This window comes from Panulirus ornatus, chromosome 9 (genome assembly GCF_036320965.1).
Source record: "Panulirus ornatus isolate Po-2019 chromosome 9, ASM3632096v1, whole genome shotgun sequence".
NCBI classification, from domain to species: domain Eukaryota; kingdom Metazoa; phylum Arthropoda; class Malacostraca; order Decapoda; family Palinuridae; genus Panulirus; species Panulirus ornatus.
In genome coordinates this window covers 33,504,146-33,526,511 of record NC_092232.1, presented here as the reverse complement: position 1 = coordinate 33,526,511, position 22,366 = coordinate 33,504,146, and the positions used below count along the sequence as shown (strand labels likewise).

The 22,366-nt window shown below is 45.3% G+C and overlaps 1 protein-coding gene across 3 annotated transcripts in view; it reads left to right on the top strand.

Moving 5' to 3' along the window:
- The window catches only part of Lac (septate junction protein lachesin), a 264,822-nt gene that overhangs the window by 186,518 nt on the left and 55,938 nt on the right, over window positions 1-22,366 (top strand). For all 3 annotated transcript variants that reach the window (XM_071664993.1, XM_071664994.1, XM_071664995.1), the window contains exon 2: window positions 20,224-20,462. In XM_071664993.1, coding sequence (XP_071521094.1) covers window positions 20,224-20,462 — 239 coding nt within the window. The remainder of the gene's footprint in view (window positions 1-20,223; window positions 20,463-22,366) is intronic.

Below are 22,366 nucleotides of genomic sequence, written 5' to 3'. Positions count from 1 at the left end.
ATATTGCAGTAGGTCACAGTTATGCGCGTGATCTAGTATATGCTGGTAACGAGGAGGAAAATGAAACACGTTTAGTCCCAAGTGCTTTTTCATGTCTAATCACATCGTCAGGGGAGATACAAGAACGGGATAGATGACGTAGACCAGTCAATATCTATATAAAGGAGAGGCGGAGCTAAGACGTCGTTGGTACACAAGTGTTTCCAGATGGTGGTGTTCGGGTCTGGTTGGCATCATGCCTGTCTTAGATTTTTATTATGTGGACAACACAGGAAACCGTCTACTAATTCTACCTACGACAAAGCTATGCAGTTTGTATAGACCTTCAATAAAATCCATGTTATAATTCTTTGTGTATTTGATACGTGAAGATTCAGTGATATTTCTCTTGGCCAAGGAGTTGATTTATGACTGAATTAGCATTACTCCAGTCAATACCGTGGTCATAATTTTTAACATGGGTAAACAGAGGATTTGATTCCTCTCCTGTTCTTACGTCCTTAAGCAACATGAATATAGTATAAAAATAGAACAAGAATCAAATGATTTCTTTCATGTTCAAAGTTATAACCAGTGTATTAAGTGGAGTAACGCTCATTCAGTTATTAACTATAACTCCTTTACCACGAGGAATATCAGAGAATCTTCTTGTATTGAATACTTAAAGATTGTAACTTGAATATTCGAGAAGGTCTGTACACACTGGATTGCTTGGTTGAAGGGAAAAATTTGTAAACAGTTCTCCCTCCCAGGCTGAGGATTGTGCTGCAGGAGGCGATCACCGCAGGGCCCTGCTCACTCACGCCAGTAGCTGGAGTGCATGAGTGGTTGCCTCGGGCACCTGAGGCGTGGTGGTGTCTGCAGCCGACACACGGGTGCAGGGTGGGGGAGGAAGGACCTCACGGGGGCTTGCAAGCCGATTGTAGCCCTGAGTACGGGAGGGTCATGACTCATGAGGGCCATCCACTCCTCTGACGCGGTGGTTTCTACCACACGTCATCGCTCCCAACGCGGGGTCTGGGGGAACTCACGTGCCACCCTCGTGTATTAGCGGGGACCCATAACACGGTAGGTGGATATCAGTGGTTGGAAGACGTGGCCGGGATTGTTGTGGTATCTGATGAGATCAGTGGAGAAATGTCGGTGGGCCAGCCCGGGGCTGCTCGTGCCACATGACCACACACAACTCCTCTCCTGCCAGGTCAGAGGAGGTGCACGTGGGTGGAGCAGTGTCTACATGTGCTTCTGTGTCTGCAGAAAATGGTTTCCTTACGGTACCATCTCTGGTGTACCCTAGTGAGGGGTAGCCACACTACGGTACCATCTCTAGTGTACCCTAGTGAGGGGTAGCCATACTACGGTACCATCTCTGGTGTACCCTAGTGAGGGGTAGTCATTATCACACGCCCCATGGAGGCTTATATCTCGTCCTCTTACCTGTTCTACTCGCCACGATGTGGACGACCAGGGCTCCTGGTGACCAGTGTGGAGGCCGGGGGTGCTGGAGGAGAGTGGGATGTGGACGACCAGGGCTCCTGGTGACCAGTGTGGAGGCTGGGGTGCTGGGGGAGAGTAAGATGTGGACGACCAGGGCTCCTGGTGACCAGTGTGGAGGCTGGGGTGCTGGGGGAGAGTGGGATGTGGACGACCAGGGCTCCTGGTGACCAGTGTGGATGCTGGGGGTGCTGGGGGAGAGTGGGATGTGGACGACCAGGGCTCCTGGTGACCAGTGTGGATGCTGGGGGTGCTGGGGGAGAATGGGATGTGGACGACCAGGGCTCCTGGTGACCAGTGTGGAGGCTGGGGGTGCTGGGGGAGAATGGGATGTGGACGACCAGGGCTCCTGGTGACCAGTGTGGATGCTGGGGTGCTGGGGGAGAGTGGGATGTGGACGACCAGGGCTCCTGGTGACCAGTGTGGAGGCTGGGGTGCTGGGGGAGAGTGGGATGTGGACGACCAGGGCTCCTGGTGACCAGTGTGGAGGCTGGGGGTGCTGGAGGAGAGAGTGACAAGTGGCAGACAGTGGTAGGGAGTGGCTGGCGTAAGTGTTGGCCACCGTGTGGTAGGTTATCCTGCTGGAGGTACGCAACCTTTAATCATATGAGGCCCTGGGGTGCCCTCACCTCCCGCGGACTGACGCCTGACGCAGGCATGTCACCCCACAAAAGGTCCTCCCCTCCGTCCCTCCCCTGGGGTGACATCAGCTAATTACGCGGCGGGTGACAGACCCGCCACCCTCCCCTCCCCACCCCCCCCTCCTCACCCCTCCCTGCCCCTCCTCACCCCTCACTATCCTCATCACCCCTCCCTGCCCCTCCTCACCCCTCACTATCCTCATCACCCCTCACCTGCCCCTCCTCACCCCTCACTATCCTCATCACCCCTCACCTGCCCCTCCTCACCCCTCACTATCCTCATCACCCCTCAGCTGCCCCTCCTCACCCCTCACTATCCTCATCACCCCTTACCTGCCCCTACTGACTCCTCACTGTCCCTCCCTCACTCCCTCACCTGTCCTTCGTCATCCTTCAATATCCTCACCACTTACCATCTGCCCCTTTTTCACCCCTCATTGCCCTTCCTCATCCCTCACAAGCCTTAGTACCCTCACCTGCCTCTCCTCACTGGTCTCATCACCCCTCACCTGCCTCTCTTCACCCCTCACCTGCCCCTCCTCACCCCCCACTATCCTCATCGCCCCTCACCTGCCCTCTTCACCCCTCACTGGCCTCATCACACCCCATCTGCCCCTCCTTACCCCTCACTAGCCTCATAACCCCTCACCTGCTCCTCCTCACCCCTCACCTGCCCCTCCTCACCCCTCACCTGCCCCTCCTCACCCCTCACCTGCCCCTCCTCACCCCTCACCTGCCCATCCTCACCCCTCACCTGCCCATCCTCACCCCTCACCTGCTAACTCACATCATATTTGCCAATCTAATTTCACAGTGTAATGCTAATTTTCTTCCTGGGTTAATTATTTGATAAATCGATTACAGAGCTAATTTTCCACTGACGTGTTAATGATAAATGTGGCTGACGTCAAGTTAACATTATGCTATGGCTGTTAATATGTACCTTGTACCATGAGGTTGTGATTATTAACATGTACCTGGTACAATTAGGTTATAATTGTTAACATGTACCTGGTATCATGAGGTTATGAGTGTTAACATGTACCTGGTATCATGAGGTTATGAGTGTTAACATGTGCCTGGTATCATGAGGTTATGAGTGTTAACATGTACCTGGTATCATGAGGTTATATGTTATCATGAGGTTATGAGTGTTAACATATACCTGGTATCATGAGGTTATGAATGTTAACATGTACCTGGTATCATGAGGTTATATGTTATCATGAGGTTATGAGTGTTAACATGTACCTGGTATCATGAGGTTATGAATGTTAACATGTACCTGGTATCATGAGGTTATGAGTGTTAACATGTACCTGGTATCATGAGGTTATGAATGTTAACATGTACCTGGTATCGTGAGGTTATGAGTGTTAACATGTACCTGGTATCATGAGGTTATGAGTGTTAACATGTACCTGGTATCATGAGGTTATGAGTGTTAACATGTACCTGGTATCATGAGGTTATGAGTGTTAACATGTACCTGGTATCATGAGGTTATGAGTGTTAACATGTACCTGGTATCATGAGGTTATGAGTGTTAACATGTACCTGGTATCATGAGGTTATGAATGTTAACATGTACCTGGTATCATGAGGTTATGAGTGTTAACATGTACCTGGTATCATGAGGTTATGAGTGTTAACATGTACCTGGTATCATGAGGTTATGAATGTTAACATGTACCTGGTATCATGAGGTTATGAGTGTTAACATGTACCTGGTATCATGAGGTTATGAATGTTAACATGTACCTGGTATCATGAGGTTATGAATGTTAACATGTACCTGGTATCATGAGGTTATGAGTGTTAACATGTACCTGGTATCATGAGGTTATGAATGTTAACATGTACCTGGTATCGTGAGGTTATGAGTGTTAACATGTACCTGGTATCATGAGGTATGTTGATGGTAGACTGTGGAATACAATTTCATTCATTTCTAGAACAATGCTCACAAGGATCAAATTACTTTTCTTTGTTCTTTAAGACGATTAGATTTTTAGGCAAACAAATGTTTTCTTTATCTGACGAGCATACAGTAAAGTATTTAACCTGTTCGAAAATCTATGTGAAAACCTAATGTTATTCAAAGAACGTGTAGGACTGTATAAAGATATATATAAAGATTAATTTGGTATGAAACTTTCTTTGACTATGCTGTGAGACGGACATTGTTTTAGATATGATTGTCTTCACTGGTCAAGATATGGATAAACAACTTTGTTTAGAAAGAAACCTGATAGTACGATACATTGGTAAGGACTGCAGTTCATATATACACAGCTGGTACACCTGCATAATTAACCCATTACTGGCATGATGGTGAGGTAAGGCCATGTCCCACAGCGCGCCCAAAAAGAGGAATTTTTCTCAGAAATTGAGAGATAAGAATGGGAGAATGTCATATTCCTAAAAAAATAACCTAGCTATCAAACCCTGTGTGGAACGTACTTAAAGATGAGGCCAGTAGTGATTTTCATGTAGAAAATGATTGAAGGATTTAAGAAACAAGTCGCTTAGATGAAGATAAAATACAAACTGGATGACTGGAGGAAGGGAGGTGTTCACTTGAGTGTTTCTCACAGGATTGAAGATGGCAAGACTGTGTCAGTAGGGAAGATGTGCTAGTAGGGAAGATAAAGACGAGTTTGGTCAATATATAAGAGGAGAGTAACGCAAACAGAGCATGGGACGAAGTGTCATACATAGATTATCATCATGCATGTTGTGGAGCGAGTCAGAGAGAATTTTATAGTTGGAGGAAGGTGCAGCCTGGTGGTGGTGTAAACAGTGAGGATCAAGGATGCTTAAGAGTCGGGAGGAAGTAAATGAATTAAGTTCAGAGACATAGATACTGAGAGAGGTGGAGAGGGTATGTGGTGAGATGATTAGAGAGGGAAGAGAAGTTAATACTAGAGAGGAGGATCAGAGAAAGAGAGCTGGAAGATAAGGAGGAACAGGGAGACAGTGGAAAAGAGGAAGGATAACAGTGGTTTAGCACGACTTCTGAATCAGGTGGAGGCCAGAGGATAGAGAGAGTGTAGGGCCGGAGGACTGTGACGTTGAGGAAGACATTAGGATGACGAGCAAGATAACAGAGACACAGTCAGCCAGAGTGACGGTGGAGTAGGAGATGACCTGAAAGGCAGAGAGTGAAGGAAGATGGTGACCCAGTGAACATAACCATTGGCATGTCTCCGACGGCCAGAGAGAGAGAGAGAGAGAGAGAGAGAGAGAGAGAGAGAGAGAGAGAGAGCAAACACATCAGGAGGTAAGGGAGAGGCTGATAGGAGAAAGAGGAGAGGAAGACAGATGGATTATAGTGAAAGGCGAGTTAGTGAGCATCACTGGTACTGAGCCAAAAAACTAACAAGGAAAACGAAAAGAAAAAAAAAAGTATAAAGAATAAACTCGCGATTTTGTCTTTAAACTGATTAATATGCAAAGAATTACAAAAGCCAGAATGTTAAAAGTGATGGAGGAAGATTTATGTTTAGGATGTCTCGAGAACACAATTTTAGTCACAGAAAATGAGGGTATGTGGAGGAGTGACGTCTTCGAAAACATGAGAGATGAACAGACTGAAGAAGGACGAGGATTGATGATGGCACAGAAAAACAAAGAAATATGTATTTAGTGAAGCTGAAGAACCAGACTATAGACAGTATGTATGTGACGGGAGATACGTTTAGAGCACAAGGTTACATCATACTGATACACCTGGACTGCTCAGCAAATGAAGAGAAGAGAATTGAAGAGGAAATAGAAAAAAATACGTAAAGGAAGTCCAAGAAGGATTGTTGACGACCCTGGAACATTTCGGTGGGCATGTGTGGGTGCAGAGGAGACAAAAATATTGCATGTGTCTGGGGTCGACATTCTTGGTGAATTAGATGGTAAGCTATACATTGACCACAATGAATCATGTCATATACGTGGAGGACTGGAGAACACGGCAGTGTAGCGGGCTTTGTGTTAGTGGATGCAGAGAGGCAGGTGGGGAGAAATGTTATTGTGGCAACAGTGCAGTTGTTACTGTATGATCTGGACTGAGGGAATACGTACCTCGGCTTTACCTCGGCTGGACTTGCATCTTCACCAGAGTTATGTACTCGTTCTGTAGGAAGCAGTTTTTCTTTTTGAAGATTTTTTTACATTAACATCAGAAAAACGAGAAAAGTGTGTGTGTGTGTGTGTGTGTGTGTGTGTGTGTGTGTGTGTGTGTGTGTGTGTGTGTGTGTGTGTGTGTGTTACCGGACTCCGCCTGCTCTTAAGTATAACTCTGAAAATGTAACATTGGAATACAGTCTCCTCGATGAACTTCTTACTCCAAAGAAGTAGACATTTCCCTTCTGCTGGAAGTAGCGCAGCTTTGTGCTGCAGGAGCCTTAGAAAGTTCCTGGGTAACACCAGAAACTTTTTCATAAACATTGGTCCTGCGATGATCATACGCTGTGTATTGCTCATGCAAAAGTTTTTTTTTTCTTGTTTCATCAATGTTTGTTTCCTTGTTGCTGTCGAATTCTTAAATGTAATCTTTCGTTTCATAAGAGAATGTTATTTTTCCTTTTACCTGTATATTATCCTTTTTAAAAAGCATCAGGAAACAAGTCTGTTATTTGGCACTACATAAACCAAGCCTAAGGCCATGTTAGTAACGCGTCTTGTACAAATAAGATGTTATGGGACGATATTTCCTCTCGGTAACATGAGTATATCACAAACAAAAAAAAAAATATATGTGCAATCGCTACCGTTAGCATTTGAGCATTCACCAAGCTGTTAATGCTATCATTAGCATTATTCATACCAATGTGTCCACATGATAGTGAAAGGCCGAGAACTGGATGACTAACTGATTCATCACGCCCTCCTGGCCCCTCCCACCACGACCATCAGTAGTAGCGAGGCAATTAATCATACGGCCAGTTCACAGGAGCTTTTTGAGTTACTGCGGCTGATGACGGCGTGAAATTTGCCTTGAAGACATCAATTTCTAGGGGAGGCCGACTCCGTGCGCTGCGGCACATACGAGAGAAGGATTTGTTGGGTAGGGACGGAAGACTGAGGGAGGTGTGAAGGGATGATCAGCGGGGCGAGGAAGAGGTCTGGGAGACCTGGTACTGGGCAGGGAACTTTGCAGTGAAGGTTACCAGGGAAGGGGACTTGGAATAAAGACAGAGGATTTGTTGGTGTGTGACGGGGCTGTGTGCTGGAGGACCGTAATAATGACCCAACTTACTAATCTTGAGAGAGGAGGACACAGGATATGAGGAAGGCAGCAGAGCTGAACACATGAGAGAGACCTGGGATGACTGAGAGACACCTGGGATAAATGAGATGGACCTGGGATAACTGAGATGGACTGAGAGACCTGGGGGGGGACGGAGAGACGTGAGAAATCGGGGCATTTCAGAGAGACCACGGGGAGCTGTAGGAGACTTGGGGGAACTGTAGGGGACCTGAGGAACTGGAAGGAACGTGGTAGAAATAAGAGGTACAAGAGAAACTGAAGAGGTTTTCGGGAGAACTGAGGAACCTAGGAGAACTGAGGGAAACCTAGGAGAAGTAAGAGAGACCTTGGGGAACTGAGACGGACCTGAGAGAGCTGTGAGACACCTGGGGAATCAGGGAGGGACCAAGTGGAAGCTGAGAGGCTCCTGGGAAATGATGAGAGACATGGGGGAACCGAGAGTGACCTGTTGGAACTGTGAGAGACCTGGGTGCATGAAAGGGACCTGTGGGACTGTAAGAGGCATGGGGGCCTGAGGGAGACCAGGGGAAATGAGAGAGAGAGATCTGGGGAACTAGGGAGGCTGGGGAACTCAAAGGAAACTGGAAAATTGTGAAAGACGTAAGGCAACTGAGAGTGGCCTGGGGAGTTGAGAGGGACCTGAGGGACTGAGAGGGACCTAAGGGATCGGAGAGGTGCCTGGGAGGACTGAGAGAGACTCGGGGGACTGAGACGCGGTGGGGGGGGGGGGGCAGAGAGACTCGGGGGACTGAGAGAGACTCGGCAGAATGAGAAGGACCCTGGGGAAGTGAGAAAGCGCGAAGGAATGTAAAGAAGAGCATGGAGTCCCCTGTGTGACCAAAGAAACTTCGTAACCATCAGAGAATTTAATCCTCATAATCCAGTACATGTTTTCAAGTGTTTGCAGGTTTGTATCTTACTGTGTTACTGGCGAACCATAGCTCGTAGACGCCCCCAGATCTTGTGTTGGAGTACTTCAGGATCTGGGAAAGGTTTTAACCTACCTCACGTCGGCCTTGAATGCCGCTCTCAGTTTACCAAAGGCCCTTCCCTCGAATGTACTTTTAGATTCGCTGCGTTCATTCAAAATGGGTTACGTAGTCGGAGCTACGTCAGGATCAAAGGCAGGATCCAAGGGTACCAGAGTTTGGATCTGGACACCACCAGTAGTCACCTGTCAAGGGTCAGAGTTACGACCACCTGATCTCTCTCTCTCTCTCTCTCTCTCTCTCTCTCTCTCTCTCTCTCTCTCTCTCTCTCTCTCTCTCTCTCTCTCTCTCTCTCTCTCTCTCCCACCCGAGAAGCCCACAGATTTCTGCTGAACGACAGTTGATCTCGTAAGTCATTGGAAAGCCAACAAAATCCGTTTCTCACCTCTTTAATGGCCTGGATGTAAACCGATATAAAGCTTTTTTATCCCGTGCAGCGACGGGTAACCTCAGTTAGATAATAACAATATTAACAGGAAACTTTACTTTCCAACAGAAAGAACAGAGCAAGGAGCCAAGCGAGGATTTTTTTTCCCTCTCTAAGGTTCTCTCTTCTTGACGCTACCTCGCTCACGCGGGAAATGGCGAACATGTATAAAAGCAAATGATAATAGTAACGGGAATAATGATGATAATTATCTCAAAAAACATCTATGCATGAAGAGTAGACAGAAAGATGACAATATATAATTGTGTGTGTGTGTGTGTTACCGGACTCCTGCTAAAGGTTACACAGTGGTTCTAGATCATCTCTGGTGCTTCCACCGCTGGCAGAGCAGTCTGAGACACACACACACACACACACACACACACACTCTAAAAACAACTTCCAATATTACAAAATCTCAACGACCTGCGGTCGGTCGTTTTCTTCACTCTATTTCATGTGGTGCAGCATACGTGATCAAGTGACTGTCTCCATCAGACAGAACACGTCTGTCTAATTTCATTTTTCTGTCTAGGAATGGGACATGGGTCCACATGATATCCCGCTCTCCTGACAACACCTACAACCTCTGACAACACTTAATACCCCTGACAGCACTAAAAACCTCTGACAACAATTATACCTCTGACAACACTAACAACCCCTGACAATACTTACACCTCTGACAACACTAACAACCCCTGACAACACTTACACCTCTGACAACACTAACAACCCCTGACAACACCTACAACCTCTGACAACACTTACAACCCCTGGCAACACGAACAAACTCTGACAGCACTTACACCTGACAAAACTAACACCCTCTGATAACACTAAGCTCTGACAACACTAACACCCTCTGACAACACTAACAACCTCTGACAACACTAACAACCTCTGACATTAACAACCCCTGACAACACTAACAAACTCTGACCACAATTACAACCCCTGACAACACTAACAACCTCTGACAACACTTACAACCTCTTGATGAACTGTTGGGAGTCTGGACACAGGTGAATTTCCCCGTTGACCTGGATAAACTTTAATATGTACAGGATATGCTGATATTTTGGAAAATAACTTTACGAATAATTTACACTTACGCGCCACCGTAGGGAACCTTGAGACGAACCCGGGAGACAGTAAGAGATAAAGAAGAGGAACTTGTTAAACCCTGAGAGATATGTGGGGGCGGGGGGGGCATTTTGTGAGGGGCCTGGCGGAGGGTGTGGGCATGTTGTAAGGGGCTGGCGGGGGGTGTGGGCATGTTGTAAGGGGCTGGCGGGGGGTGTGGGCATGTTGTAAGGGGCCTGGTGGGGGGGGCATGTTGTAAGGGGCTTAGCGGGGATTGTGGGCATTTTGTGATGGGCCTGGCGGTGGGTGTGGGCATCTTGGAAGGGGCTGGCGGTGGGTGTGGGCATCTTGGAAGGGGCCTGGCGAGGGACGGCAGCCTTCGACAGGAGACCGCCTCCCTAGGGAGATCCGCCGCCACTGTGGTGGCTAGACGGGTCTCTGGCTCCCACGGTGCTAGAGCGTCACCTTACTGAGAAGAATATAAACACCTCCGAATGAACAGTTTCTACCAGACTTTGAGGAAGTAAAGATCAATAGATTTTTTTTCTTTTTCTTCGCCTGGAGGAATGGCGCGCGATCATATAGTTCCTTAAACAACACATGAACCAGTTGAGGCCCGAAGGAACGGTCGTGCCTCACCCTAGTGTCTAAGGTGCTGATGAAGCAAGCTCAGCAGGTGTCATTCCTCAGACATCTTAGATAATTTAAGAACACATACAATTATATTATTATAAGACTGTATTCATCTTTCTAATAACACATACAATTATATTATTATACGACTGTATTCATCTTTTTAATAACACATACAATTATATTATTATTATTATACAACTGTTTTCATCTTTCGTCTCCATCATGTTCACTGGAAAAAAAAATTAGGAGGATTTTCGTAATTTCTTTTTGAATATTTGGTTTTATAGTACGGTCTCGCTCATCCAAGGGAATTATGAAAGCAATGAAGCTTTTCTGATATGATTAAAGTTAAGGCATCTGCTATGATCTGAGATTTGGGCTTTAGCTAGGAATTTATCCTCCCCAACCAAACCCCATGACGAAACCTCAAAAATTACCTCCATCCTGTCATTAACATGGACACAAGAAGGCACGAGTAGACTTAATGAAGACTGTCTTGTGACGCGACTCGTGGACTGGCTTTTTAAAACCAAGGAAATTATATTAGAAAAAGAACACATAGCCAGCTGAGAACGTTTTACCGAACCTGACCTTTATTCGTATTCATATAACTCCGCGTTGCACAGTCAGGTTCGGTAAAACGCTCTCAGCTGGCTATGTGTTCTGTTCGGAAACAACCGATAGACCCCGTTGCTCACCATAGTGAGACGAAGGGTATTCGAGTAATTAGTATTTCGAATAGTTGTTTCCTATTATACAGTCCCTTAGCCTAGCGGTTAGCATGCCTGCCTCTTGCACAAGGGGTCCCAGGTTCGATCCAGGCTGATGGAGCTTTGTATGTTCTATGAAGGTGCGCGTTCATGTACACTTTATTCGTATTCATATAACTCCGCGTTGTACAGTCAGGTTCGGTAAAACGCTCTCAGCTGGCTATGTGTTCTGTTCGGAAACAACCGATAGACCCCGTTGCTCACCATAGTGAGACGAAGGGTATTCGAGTACTTAGTATTTCGAATAGTTGATTCCTATTATACAGTCCCTTAGCCTAGCGGTTAGCATGCCTGCCTCTTGCACAAGGGGTCCCAGGTTCGATCCTGGCTGATGGAGCTTTGTATGTTCTAGGAAGGTGCGCGTTCATATACACTTTATTCGTATATATATATATATATAATGTTTCCCTCCTACCAGAAGTAGCGCAGCCCTGGGCTGCAGGAGAAATCCTGGGTAGCATCGTGATTTCTCACAGACATTGGTCCTGGAGTAATAATGATAATAATAAAAATAATAACAATAATAATAATGATAATGATAATATTAATAATGATATAGAATCGCAATCCTAAACGCCGAGGAAGATTCATAAAGTGGCTTTCTAGGATAGAAAGACACATAGGCTATGTAACGAGAGCTGCAGTTGGCCGGGCGTGGGAGCCTGGGTCGGCCTTGAGCCCAGCTGGACCCACGTGAGTGAGGGGTCTACCTGAGACTGAGCCTTGAGGGGAGTTCCTCAACCACCACAGGGTAGGCACCGCTCCCATAGGGTCGTCCATGTTTGTTGTGTCTTGTGTCCCTCGAGGACTGCCTCACCACCGCCATAGATATTTTTTTATTTCAGGTCAGTAGGAACGGTGTGAGGTCCACCTTATCCTTAGAGTCAAGTTACAGAGCCACAAATACTCCGATGTGCCAACGTTGAGAGAGTTGTTGATGGATCAGCCTCTACTACCCCTTTCTCCATCAACATTGGTGTCCCTCAGGGTTCCGTCCTATCCCTAAGTTATTTTCTCCTTTCTGTCAACGATTTCATCTTTTCCAAAAATATCCAAATGGTGTCATACGCTGACGACTCAACACTGCATTACTCTACATCCTTCAGTTCTGCTCCTTATTCTCTCACTCGATCTGCATCTCGTCTCGATACAACTTTCTCCATAAACTCGGACGTGGTATCTCAGTGGGGTAGACGAAATTTGGTGGTTTAATGCCTCCAGCTTGCTCCTTCGATGGTTCTGTAATTCCGCCTCTTGACTCATCACTGAACATACTTGGTATTGCGGTAACATCCACTCCACCTTAGGAACGCCACAGTAAGGAAATGATTAATTCTACCTCTAAGTAACGGGGAGTCTTTTTGGATGTCGATATGTTCTTGCAAACAGATGCTCCGTTTATACAAAGGACTGACTCGTCCTTGTATAGAGTACTGCTCTCACATCTGGGGTGGGTCTAGCTCTGCATCCATACTTGATAGAGTTGAGTCGAAAGCGGTCCGACTTATAAACTGTCCCAGGCTAAGTTCAGAACTTAACCCATTTGCTCTACGCCGCAATGTCGGTTAGCTCACTTTCTTTGCTCCCGAGAGCTGGCTGCCTGTGTGCCCTCACCACTAGCTAGACCACGCAATACTCGGCAAGCTGCTGCGTCACATGATTACTGTGTTGGCCTCTGGCAACTCAAGGGTTGGCCCTTTTGATAATTCTTTCTTTCCCAATAACTATGATCTGGCACATTTTAAAAGACAGGTTTTTCACTTCCTCCAAAATTCAAAAATACTTTCCCTTGTCTTTTCTTTTTCCCTTTCCTTAACCTCTCTAGGTAAGGGCCAGCCCTGATGTGGACTATGTTGAAAAAAAAAAAATACTGCACAAGCTGCCCTCGGTGCCACCCTGGGGCGTCAGCCTGCGCTACAGTCCACCTGCAGGTGGGATTGTGGTAGAGGGTGTTGGGATGACATAACGGGTGTTGGGATGGTGGCGGCAGGAGTTTGGTGTCAGTGAGAGTTGGGATGATGGTACCAGGAGTAAAAATTTTTGTCTGTAATTTTCCCTGAGCTACGTATATATATATATATATATATATATATATATATATATATATATATATATATATATATATATATATATATATATATATATAAGAATTCTGTCTTAATATAGGCTTAGGATCTTTAATGGGTATTGGAGTGAACTGCCTATCTGATAGGATTTTCATTAAAGATTCAGATTCAACACGATCATGTAGGTTCTGAGTAATGTATAAATGCATACAGTTGTATTAGCATTAATATGATGATCATAATCAACATGAACAACAGATGGGATGGTAAACGGTTATCAGTGCACGTTAGTGTCTAACAAACCTCAGCTTCTAATTATTTCAACATCCAAGAATAGTAAACTGGTGTAGTTCTCTTCGTCAGCAGAGAATTTTATAGACTGGGGCAAGTTATATAATCATGCCTAGAACAAATCTATATTTGCATGGACTCTCCAGCAACATGAGATGTCGTCAATATGTCTTGAGCACACAACATTATCAGGCTTTATATTGCCTGACACTAGTTTCAAAATATTCCACGTACCAGTTAGTCAACATTGAGAGCAAAGTAGTTATATTCATATGCCATTAGAAGTGAATGATGAATTATTTACTCATAGTTTGATAAGTTTGACGATATTTCCGCTGAGAATTCTAGTCACTCTGGAATGACAATCATTGTAGTATAGTGGTACAATTAGTGAAAAGCGATTGACTTAACATTGAAACCAGTCTATACTCATAGGTCACCTTATAAGGATTTTATATGAAAACTAGATCGAAACCATTACAGACGAATGAATGAGTGCTACAAAGGATGATAATCTGTTAGGTAATTGCTAATTTGTACCTTTCTGACCCTACTGAACTTGTCATTGGTCTTTTTGGATCATCTGGCTCGTGCGTCTTATCCATGAAAATAAGGAAGTGTTGGACTTTGAACAATGAACTGTTTGATGAGGTCTTCCCTTCCCCCCCAGTAATATTCTCGGTTGTTTGCTGAATAAATCCTAATGTCTGGGTTACCCCTGTAACATAATGGGGGAAGGCACGCCCCACATTAGTTAAGCCGAGCTCACGTCACCAGCGAAATTTTAATGGGTTTACAGGAAAACAGTATGGATGATTGACCAAATTTGTCCTATTTCCTTGATAATTGTTCTTGATATAACCTATTGATTGATAAGTGTAAAATATATACTAACATATAATATTCAGACTCGGTTCTTTAAGGGTTCCTACACCGCGAAAATCTTAATGGTGATCTGGGAGAAGGGAATGAGTTTTTGTTGGAGAAAGTGAGAGTTAAGGAAGAGTTTCGTACGTAAACTGCAGATGGCAGAAGTGAGAGCGATGGGTCGTTAGTTAGAAGGGTTACAGAGGTCTCCTGTTGCGGGATGGGATGCACCAGGGCATACAGTCAAGAAGTGAAAGTTTAGGTATTCAAGACAACACAAGCGAGCAAGTTTGGCATAGTTCATTATTGTTCCATTATTTGTATTGGATAGTTCAACTAACCCCGATCCTTGTTTGAAAGATTTTTGATACATGTATTTTGAGGCAATTTTCTGTTGAATTAATTCCTATTTCTTGTTGCTGTTCGACCTTAATAATTAGCTTAATACTGTAGCTAGTTGGAGCCAGACTACCTTTGCGGAACGCATTCGCTAGCTTGCTTTCGGGGTACGTTAGGTTTATGGAGGCGTCGCATATATATCTCGTCTTCATTGCTTCCATGCATACAGCTGCTGGGAATTTTAAGTTGGAATATATCAGGTAATATGAAGTTGGTTTTGGTTGTTTTTTTTATATGTATTTCTCCAAAGATCGTTATGCTGTGTCTAACATCACATTTTCCACTCGGTGATATCAGCGTTAGCTAATCTTCAAATACGACCCTTACTGGACTTTCTTTTATCCATTTAATTTTGTCGATAACTGCATCAATTTGTCTTCATTTTGAAGTCATTAAATCCACATGGATTTCTTTCCCCCAAAGAAAATTTTGTTAACCCAATAGAACTTATTGGCCCATGGATGCGTCTCTTGAAGTTCGACCTTAAGCGGAGAGGATATGGGTGTTAGGGGCTCGAGGCTTACCTTAATACAGTTTGTATTTACTGATTTTCAAATTCAAAACAGGTTCTGTGATGAAAAGTGTTCGCGTCCAGTTGAGAGGTTAATACATTCTAGTAAGGCAAAGACATTATAAATTTTCAGGAGGATGTTAAATGAATGTTTCCGTCTTCGAAAGTTTCACTGCAGATGCCATTCATCAGCTGCTAATCCTCCAATCCTCCGTTGTTTTACCGTCTGGAGCGAATTAGTTGTGCTACGAGCCCCTGCCACAGTAACCCCACACCACAGAAGTAAAAAAAAAAAAAAAATACAGTTTGCTTTATTGAGGTAAAGGTCCAAGGCAATGTAAACGTTGATAATGGAGCGCAGGAGGGAGCTGTCTGGTGCTGACAAAGGGGGCAGGGGAGGGACCAATATAGTTGTACGCCAAACACACTTTATAAATTGCGACCATTCAAAGTCCTCTATAAATCATCTCGTGGTTCTCACACACTGCGGAGGATGGACGGACGGGGTCGTGCGGGCTACGGGCAGGGTTTCCGACCATGTGGTTAGACCACTAAGAAGGGGGGATCCTATGACCATCGTTATTATGGTAATGCGAGTGATACACTTCACCTCTGGTGGGGCCAGCGGGAGGTCCACGGTTCACACATTACCCTCATGACCTCCGACATGTACCCCTCTGCCAGGCTGCCTGGCTCGTTAAGCATGGAATCAACGACCACGTTACATTAGCTGGTTAATTATGGTAAAAACTACAGCAGCAGCAGCAGTTTAGACGACAGTTCTGAGAGTGAAGGAGCGAGTGGCTGTGCTGGCCTGTGCTTGTGGGTTGTCATCCACAAGCTACCGAGAAAAAGAAACGAGGAAATATTGGACCAGGAAGAAGTATAAAAGGAAGCTAAAAAAAAAAAAAAAGAATGCAGATCGGACAAAAGGTGGGAGAAAAGTTCCGAAAAACACGTAGTGTGAAAAGACAACTAAGGAACAATATGAATGAAAATCAACAGAACGAGAACGCGGGCGGCTACCGGATGTCGCCACCTTAACCTTATATTCTCCAGCCCCGTCCTACCCATGATGGGTCTGTCCCGCCCATAATGGGTTTCTCCGGTCTTCGACGGGACTAGCCTGCCCATAACGAGTCTGGCTTGCCCATGACGGCTCTGGCCCACCCATCATTGGTCAAGGCTGCCCATGATGGTTCCAGTCTGTCCAAGATGAATCTAGTCCGCCCGTAATGGGTCTAGCCTGCCCAGAACAGGTCTGATCTGCCCATGACGGATTTAGCCTGCCCATGACAGGTCTGTCCAGCCCATGACGGGTCTGTCCTACCCATAACTTGTCTACCCTGCCCATGACAGGTTTAGCCTGCCCATGACGTGTTTGGCAATGGCAGGTCTGACTTGCCCATCCCCAAAGCCATATGGTTATCAAAGACAACTCATGGTCTCCCCAGCCGGTCATAGATAGCTCCCTCTTGCCATCAGCAGCCTCCTCAGCTGGTTCTAATCACCCTAGCCTTTCTTGTATACCCCTGGATCTTCCCCCGACACCACCAGCCTACCATCGAGGCCCCCAGCCTACACAAGACTGCCCCTTATGTCCACATCCTACCCCAACACTTTCCCCTTCTCCACTTCCCCCAGCCTGCTCTACCCTAGTCTACCCTGCACCCGACGTTCTCAGCTTTTGTTCCCTCAGCAACCCTAGTTTGCTCTGCCTCATCCTGTCCCCAACACTCAGCTTACCCGCTTCCCCCAACACCTCAAAAGCCTGCTTTACTCCAGTCTGCCTTCCCTCCCCCCAGCCTGCCCCGACGCTCTCGGGCGTGCTCTACCCCCAGCCTGCCACTGACGCTCTCAGTCTGTCCACTTCCCTCAGCACCCTTAGCCTCATTTACGTGCCTCCGGTACTCAGCTTCCCTACCATCCTCCAGTCTGCCCTAACTCCATCCTTCTGTACCCAAGCTTGTCCCTAGCTTGCCCTACCTTAGCCTGTCTGCCCTAACCTAGCCTCTCCTATCCCCAGCCTGCCCCACCTGTAGTTTTCCTGTCCCAGCCTGCCCTGCTTCAGCCGACCTTGCTCCCTGTTTGTTCTATCCCTCAGCCTGCACTGCCTCCGGCTTGCCCCACCCTAGCCTGCCCTCTTAACCTTCGCAATTTCATCTTTCTTTGTTCCCAGCCTGTCCTGTCAACAGCCTGCACTCCCAGCCTGTCTAGTCCCCAACCTGCACTGTCCCAGCTTGTCCTTTCCCCAGCCTGTCCCGTCTCTACCTTGCACTGCTCCAGCTTGTCCCGTCCCCAACCTGTCCCGTCTCCAGCCTGAACTGTCCCAGCCCGTCCCGTCCCCAGCCTGAACTGCCCTAGCCTGCACTGCCCCAGCCTGTCCCATCCCCAGTCTGCACTGCCCCAGCCTGTCCTGCCTTCAGAATCCCCTGCCTTCAGCCTTTCCCGCCTAACACTCCCTTGCCCAAAGCCTACTCTTCCTTAAGCCAGACTTTCCTCCAACCTCTCCTGCCCTCCAGCCTACCATGCCCCAGTCTACTCTACCCCAGTTTGTGCTGCCCCATGCCTGCCTTACCCCAGCCTTCCCAAGCCCCCAGCCTGCCCCAGACGCCACAACCCCCACGGAGCACACTCTGGCCCGCATCTGGCCGCGGGCCGACCCGTCTACCAATTAGGACATTCATCTCTCAATATGTCATTTTTATAAATTGATGCACCATTGTTCACTCCACCGGCGCTGCCCATGTGTGTGTGTGTGTGTGTGTGTGTGTGTGAGTGTTGCGGGGATAGAGTTTTACAGTCTTGTTGCCTCGTCTCTTAACCTTGTATAAGTATACCATGCATTTACTTCTGTGTTCGTATTGACACAAACACACACTCCAACCCTAACCAGGTATCCATACATCGACCAGGCCCGTGGGGAGAATGAACACCTGGGTTGGGTTTAGGCCGACTGCCACGCTGAGGATTCGAACCATGTAGGTCCGACCCCGGGCTGGTCCGTACTAACTCATGGTCAGTAAAGCTAACCAGTACACCACGGAGTCCCATGTGTGTGTGTGTGTGTGTGTGTGTGTGTGTGTGTGTGTGTGTGTGTGTGTTAAATTAACCATTTGTAACCTACGGGGAGTGATTTTTACTTGCGTGGGGACTCATCTCTTGAACATTCTCTATCATATTTCGTAAATTTTTTGCATGCTGTTTGCATTAACCATATCCTCGATCATCTCATTCCATTCATCCAACACTCCTATACTATATAATTACTTCTTTACAATTTTTTTCTTTACAAATATCTTGCTTAGTTGATCTATCCCTACATCTCTCAAAGAACTGCTTACCGTGCATGTCATTGAATTGTTTTAAAAACTTAAAGGTACTGATCAGGTTACCCCTCACTCTTCTTTCTTCCAAGGTGGGCAAATTTAAAGCCTCTAACCTTTCCCCAGCAACTCAGCTCTTAATTCTGCAACTTTTCTTATTCTTTGGACCTTTTCTTTAGCTCTTTGTGCTTCTTTAGGTACGGTGACCTATTTTGAGAAGCATATTCAAGTTTGGTTCTACATAGACTATAAACAGCTTGCTAAATAATTCCTTATCCATATACTTGAAAACTATTCAATTATTTGCTTGCAGACGGTTTGTCAACTTCTAAGTCCTTCTAAATCACAGAATCCTGAAGTTTATTTCTTGCTAGACAGTAAGCAAGTTGAGGCTGTCTTTCACTCTGTCCCATCATCATTACTTTATATTGGCAGGGGTTGGACTTTATCAGCCATGTATCATCCCTCTTCTGGAGTCTGTTTAGGGTAGCTGATGCAGTCTCTTAACACTTTTCACTTTCCTCATGACCTGAGCTTCCTTCTGCAAAATGTTCATTGAATCCATACTTTCAGGCAAGTCACTTACAAACATCAAGAAGAATAATGGCCCCAAAACATAAACTTGTGGTTCTCCCCTGGTAACTTCAACCCACTTAGAGAAGGCTTTCCCAACATGCTTCTTTGTTTTGCATTCCACTGAGATAACCTATCCATTGAAGGAGTTTCCACCATATTGTTTCTTGGTAATCTAACTTCTTGATGAGCCACCCAAGCAGTACAGTTTCATGTGCTTTCTAGTAGTACAGATACAAAAAATACACCCCTTTCTTTTTGTTTAAGACAGAACTCTCTCATAGAAATTTAAGGTTTGTTTCTCACTTTAATAATTTCTCCTCTGAAGAAAGTCACCCATTTGCTTTCAGATTTTAATCTTATTCATAAAATTACAGACTACACATATCAGAGACAGGTCTGTAGTTCAGTACCTGTTCCCAGTTTCCTTTCTTTTAGATATGTGTAGTATTGGCAGTTTTCCATTTCCTTGGCAGCAGAACAATAGTGAATAAAGTTAAGAGATATGTGAATGTGGGGAACTGCAAACATTTCCTCACCATCTTCTCTGTAATATTAAGATTAAAGACAAAAACATTATTCCTAAGTCTCAAGTATCAGCAGATTTTGTACTGTGTGTATGTGACATAGTACACATTCTGGTTTAATTACCAATAGTTGTTGGTGGCCATAGAATCCAACAACATACAAACATCCTGTGTTTTGTGTGCAAATGGACAGTTAGAGAAAAATCATCTTATTGGAGGAAAAAAGAAAGGTTTTTAAATAAAAGGCATCATTTGAGTTTATAGGACCTCAGCAAGAGAAAATATGTAAATTGATAATGCGCAGATGTTGACCTTTAGTATTGTTAAGTACTAAGAAATTTCCTTTTTTGGCAGGCTTGGCAGTACGAACCCCCACCATCAGCTGGATCACAAAGGAGCAAGTAGTAGACATTGGATCAAGCATGCAGCTGGAATGTTCAGTACAGTATGCACAGGACTACCCAGTTTTGTGGGTAAAGCGAGGTGCTGGGGATGTTCAGGACCTTCCCATCTCTACTGGCCCTGCCTTAATCATTAGGGATTCCCGTTATTCTCTAAGGCATGACAAGGGCTCTGCAACTTACATCCTGCAGGTTAGGCTTGCTACAGCAAATTGTTCATGCAAGTGTATCTTCACTAACCCACAAAGGGAAGGGGAATTATTGTCGTCTTTGATTACATTCATTTCATGCACCCCATCATGTTGCCATGTTATGTTTTGTACAGTTTTGAAAACTGCCCACAACAACTTGTGCCTTGTCCTGTAGATTCTTGATTCAGCATCAGGAGAGCAAAGTGAAAAGTCTAACTGATGTAGGATGTGGAGTATTCTGGGACCGGATGCTTATTTTTGTCATATGAAAGAAAAAATATATATAGGGAAACTTACTTGAATACACTGAATAGGAAGAGTTAAGGTGTTAATGCAATATAGACACATTATAGGACACATTAGGATACAAATCAATGGAATGCATGGGTTCATAGTAAATGGTACAAAAGGATAGCACTCTTAACACAAATTATGTGTTGTTTTGTTGCTGGCACCTTTATAAGAAAGGATTCAAACACATAACACACAGACAGAAAATACAGCCTGAACATAGATAAGATAATGACAGTTAAAAACTCACATGGTCTTTAGATAAATGAATTTGAAAAAAGAGAGTTATGTGAACAGAAATGAGAAAAGAATGGTAGTTGATGAAGCAGCATTAAGTAGCAAACTTGCATGTCGTAAACAAATGCATTGAAAGGGGAAGTGAATGGTATATCACTGTATTCATATGTTGTAGGATCTATATAGAGAGACTAAATAATTTTTATAGTTGTTTGATATTTTTTATGATGGACTGAGATAGGGGTACAGAAGTATGAGTAACACAACATTTTATTGACAATCACAGGAAAGTGCAGCTCAGAGGTGAGCTGTTATTGCTAGTGCAGGAGCTGGAAAAGAGGTTAGGTCAGGTAGGTGCAGGAGTAGGAGGTATGGTGAGACAGATGTCATACAGTGCTGGTGCAGGAGCAATGAGGCAGGAGTCCTTTAGCACTGGTGATTGAGGCATGGTAAGACAAATGTCTTCCAGTGCTGGCACAGGAGAGGTGAGACAAGAGTCCTAAAATAAAGGTCTCATTGCCTGATCTCGTGGTTCTGCTTTAGAAAGGAATACAGTAGGTTTTGCCAGGGTCCCATGGATATGCAGCAGAAAGAGGAGGCGTTGCTAAAGTCCCATGGATATGCTTTTGGTATGGCAGAAGTGAGGAGGCATTGCCAAGTTCCCTTGGTTGGTGTGTAAGAAGCAGTTTCCAAGGTTTAGCATCTGTGTTGCAGAGGAAAATGGAATTGCTGAGCTCCCTATGGTACTATTGCATGAGACAGATGATGGAGTTCCCATGCAGCTTTTGCCAAAGGGGGAAATAGTCACAGCTACATGATGCTGCTGCTGGAACCGGAAGCACATGGTGCTGTTGTTGGAGTTGGAGTCACATGGTGCTGCTGTTAGAGCCAGTTTCACATAGTGCTGCTGTTGGAGCCAGGGTCACATGGTATTGCTGCTGAAACCAGTCACATTATGATGCTGCTGGAACCAGTTACATGGTGCTGATGTTGCTGAATAAGGTAATCAGTGACAAAGCCCCATGGAGTTCTTGCTGGATAGGGGGATAAGGCAGTCACATGGCAGATTTTTACAGGTACAGGGGTATGGATTAGTATCTCTAGCCAATCAACTGTCTGAACACATTCATGTAAATGTTTGACTGATGCAAGTTATTTAATTCATTCCACATTGAGTTGTGAACTAAATTTTCTTACCAGAGGGACCTGAGAGATAACTTGTTCACACCATCTGGGGTGTGAAAACACAACTGTGTCTGGCAACCTAGAGCTTTACAGTGAGCTTGAGTTTTGTGTAAAGTACAGCCAGTGCAGCACCAGAGAGAGCCCTTGGAGTGGCCCCTGCTGTGAAAGTTTATGGCCACTGGCCAGATGTAG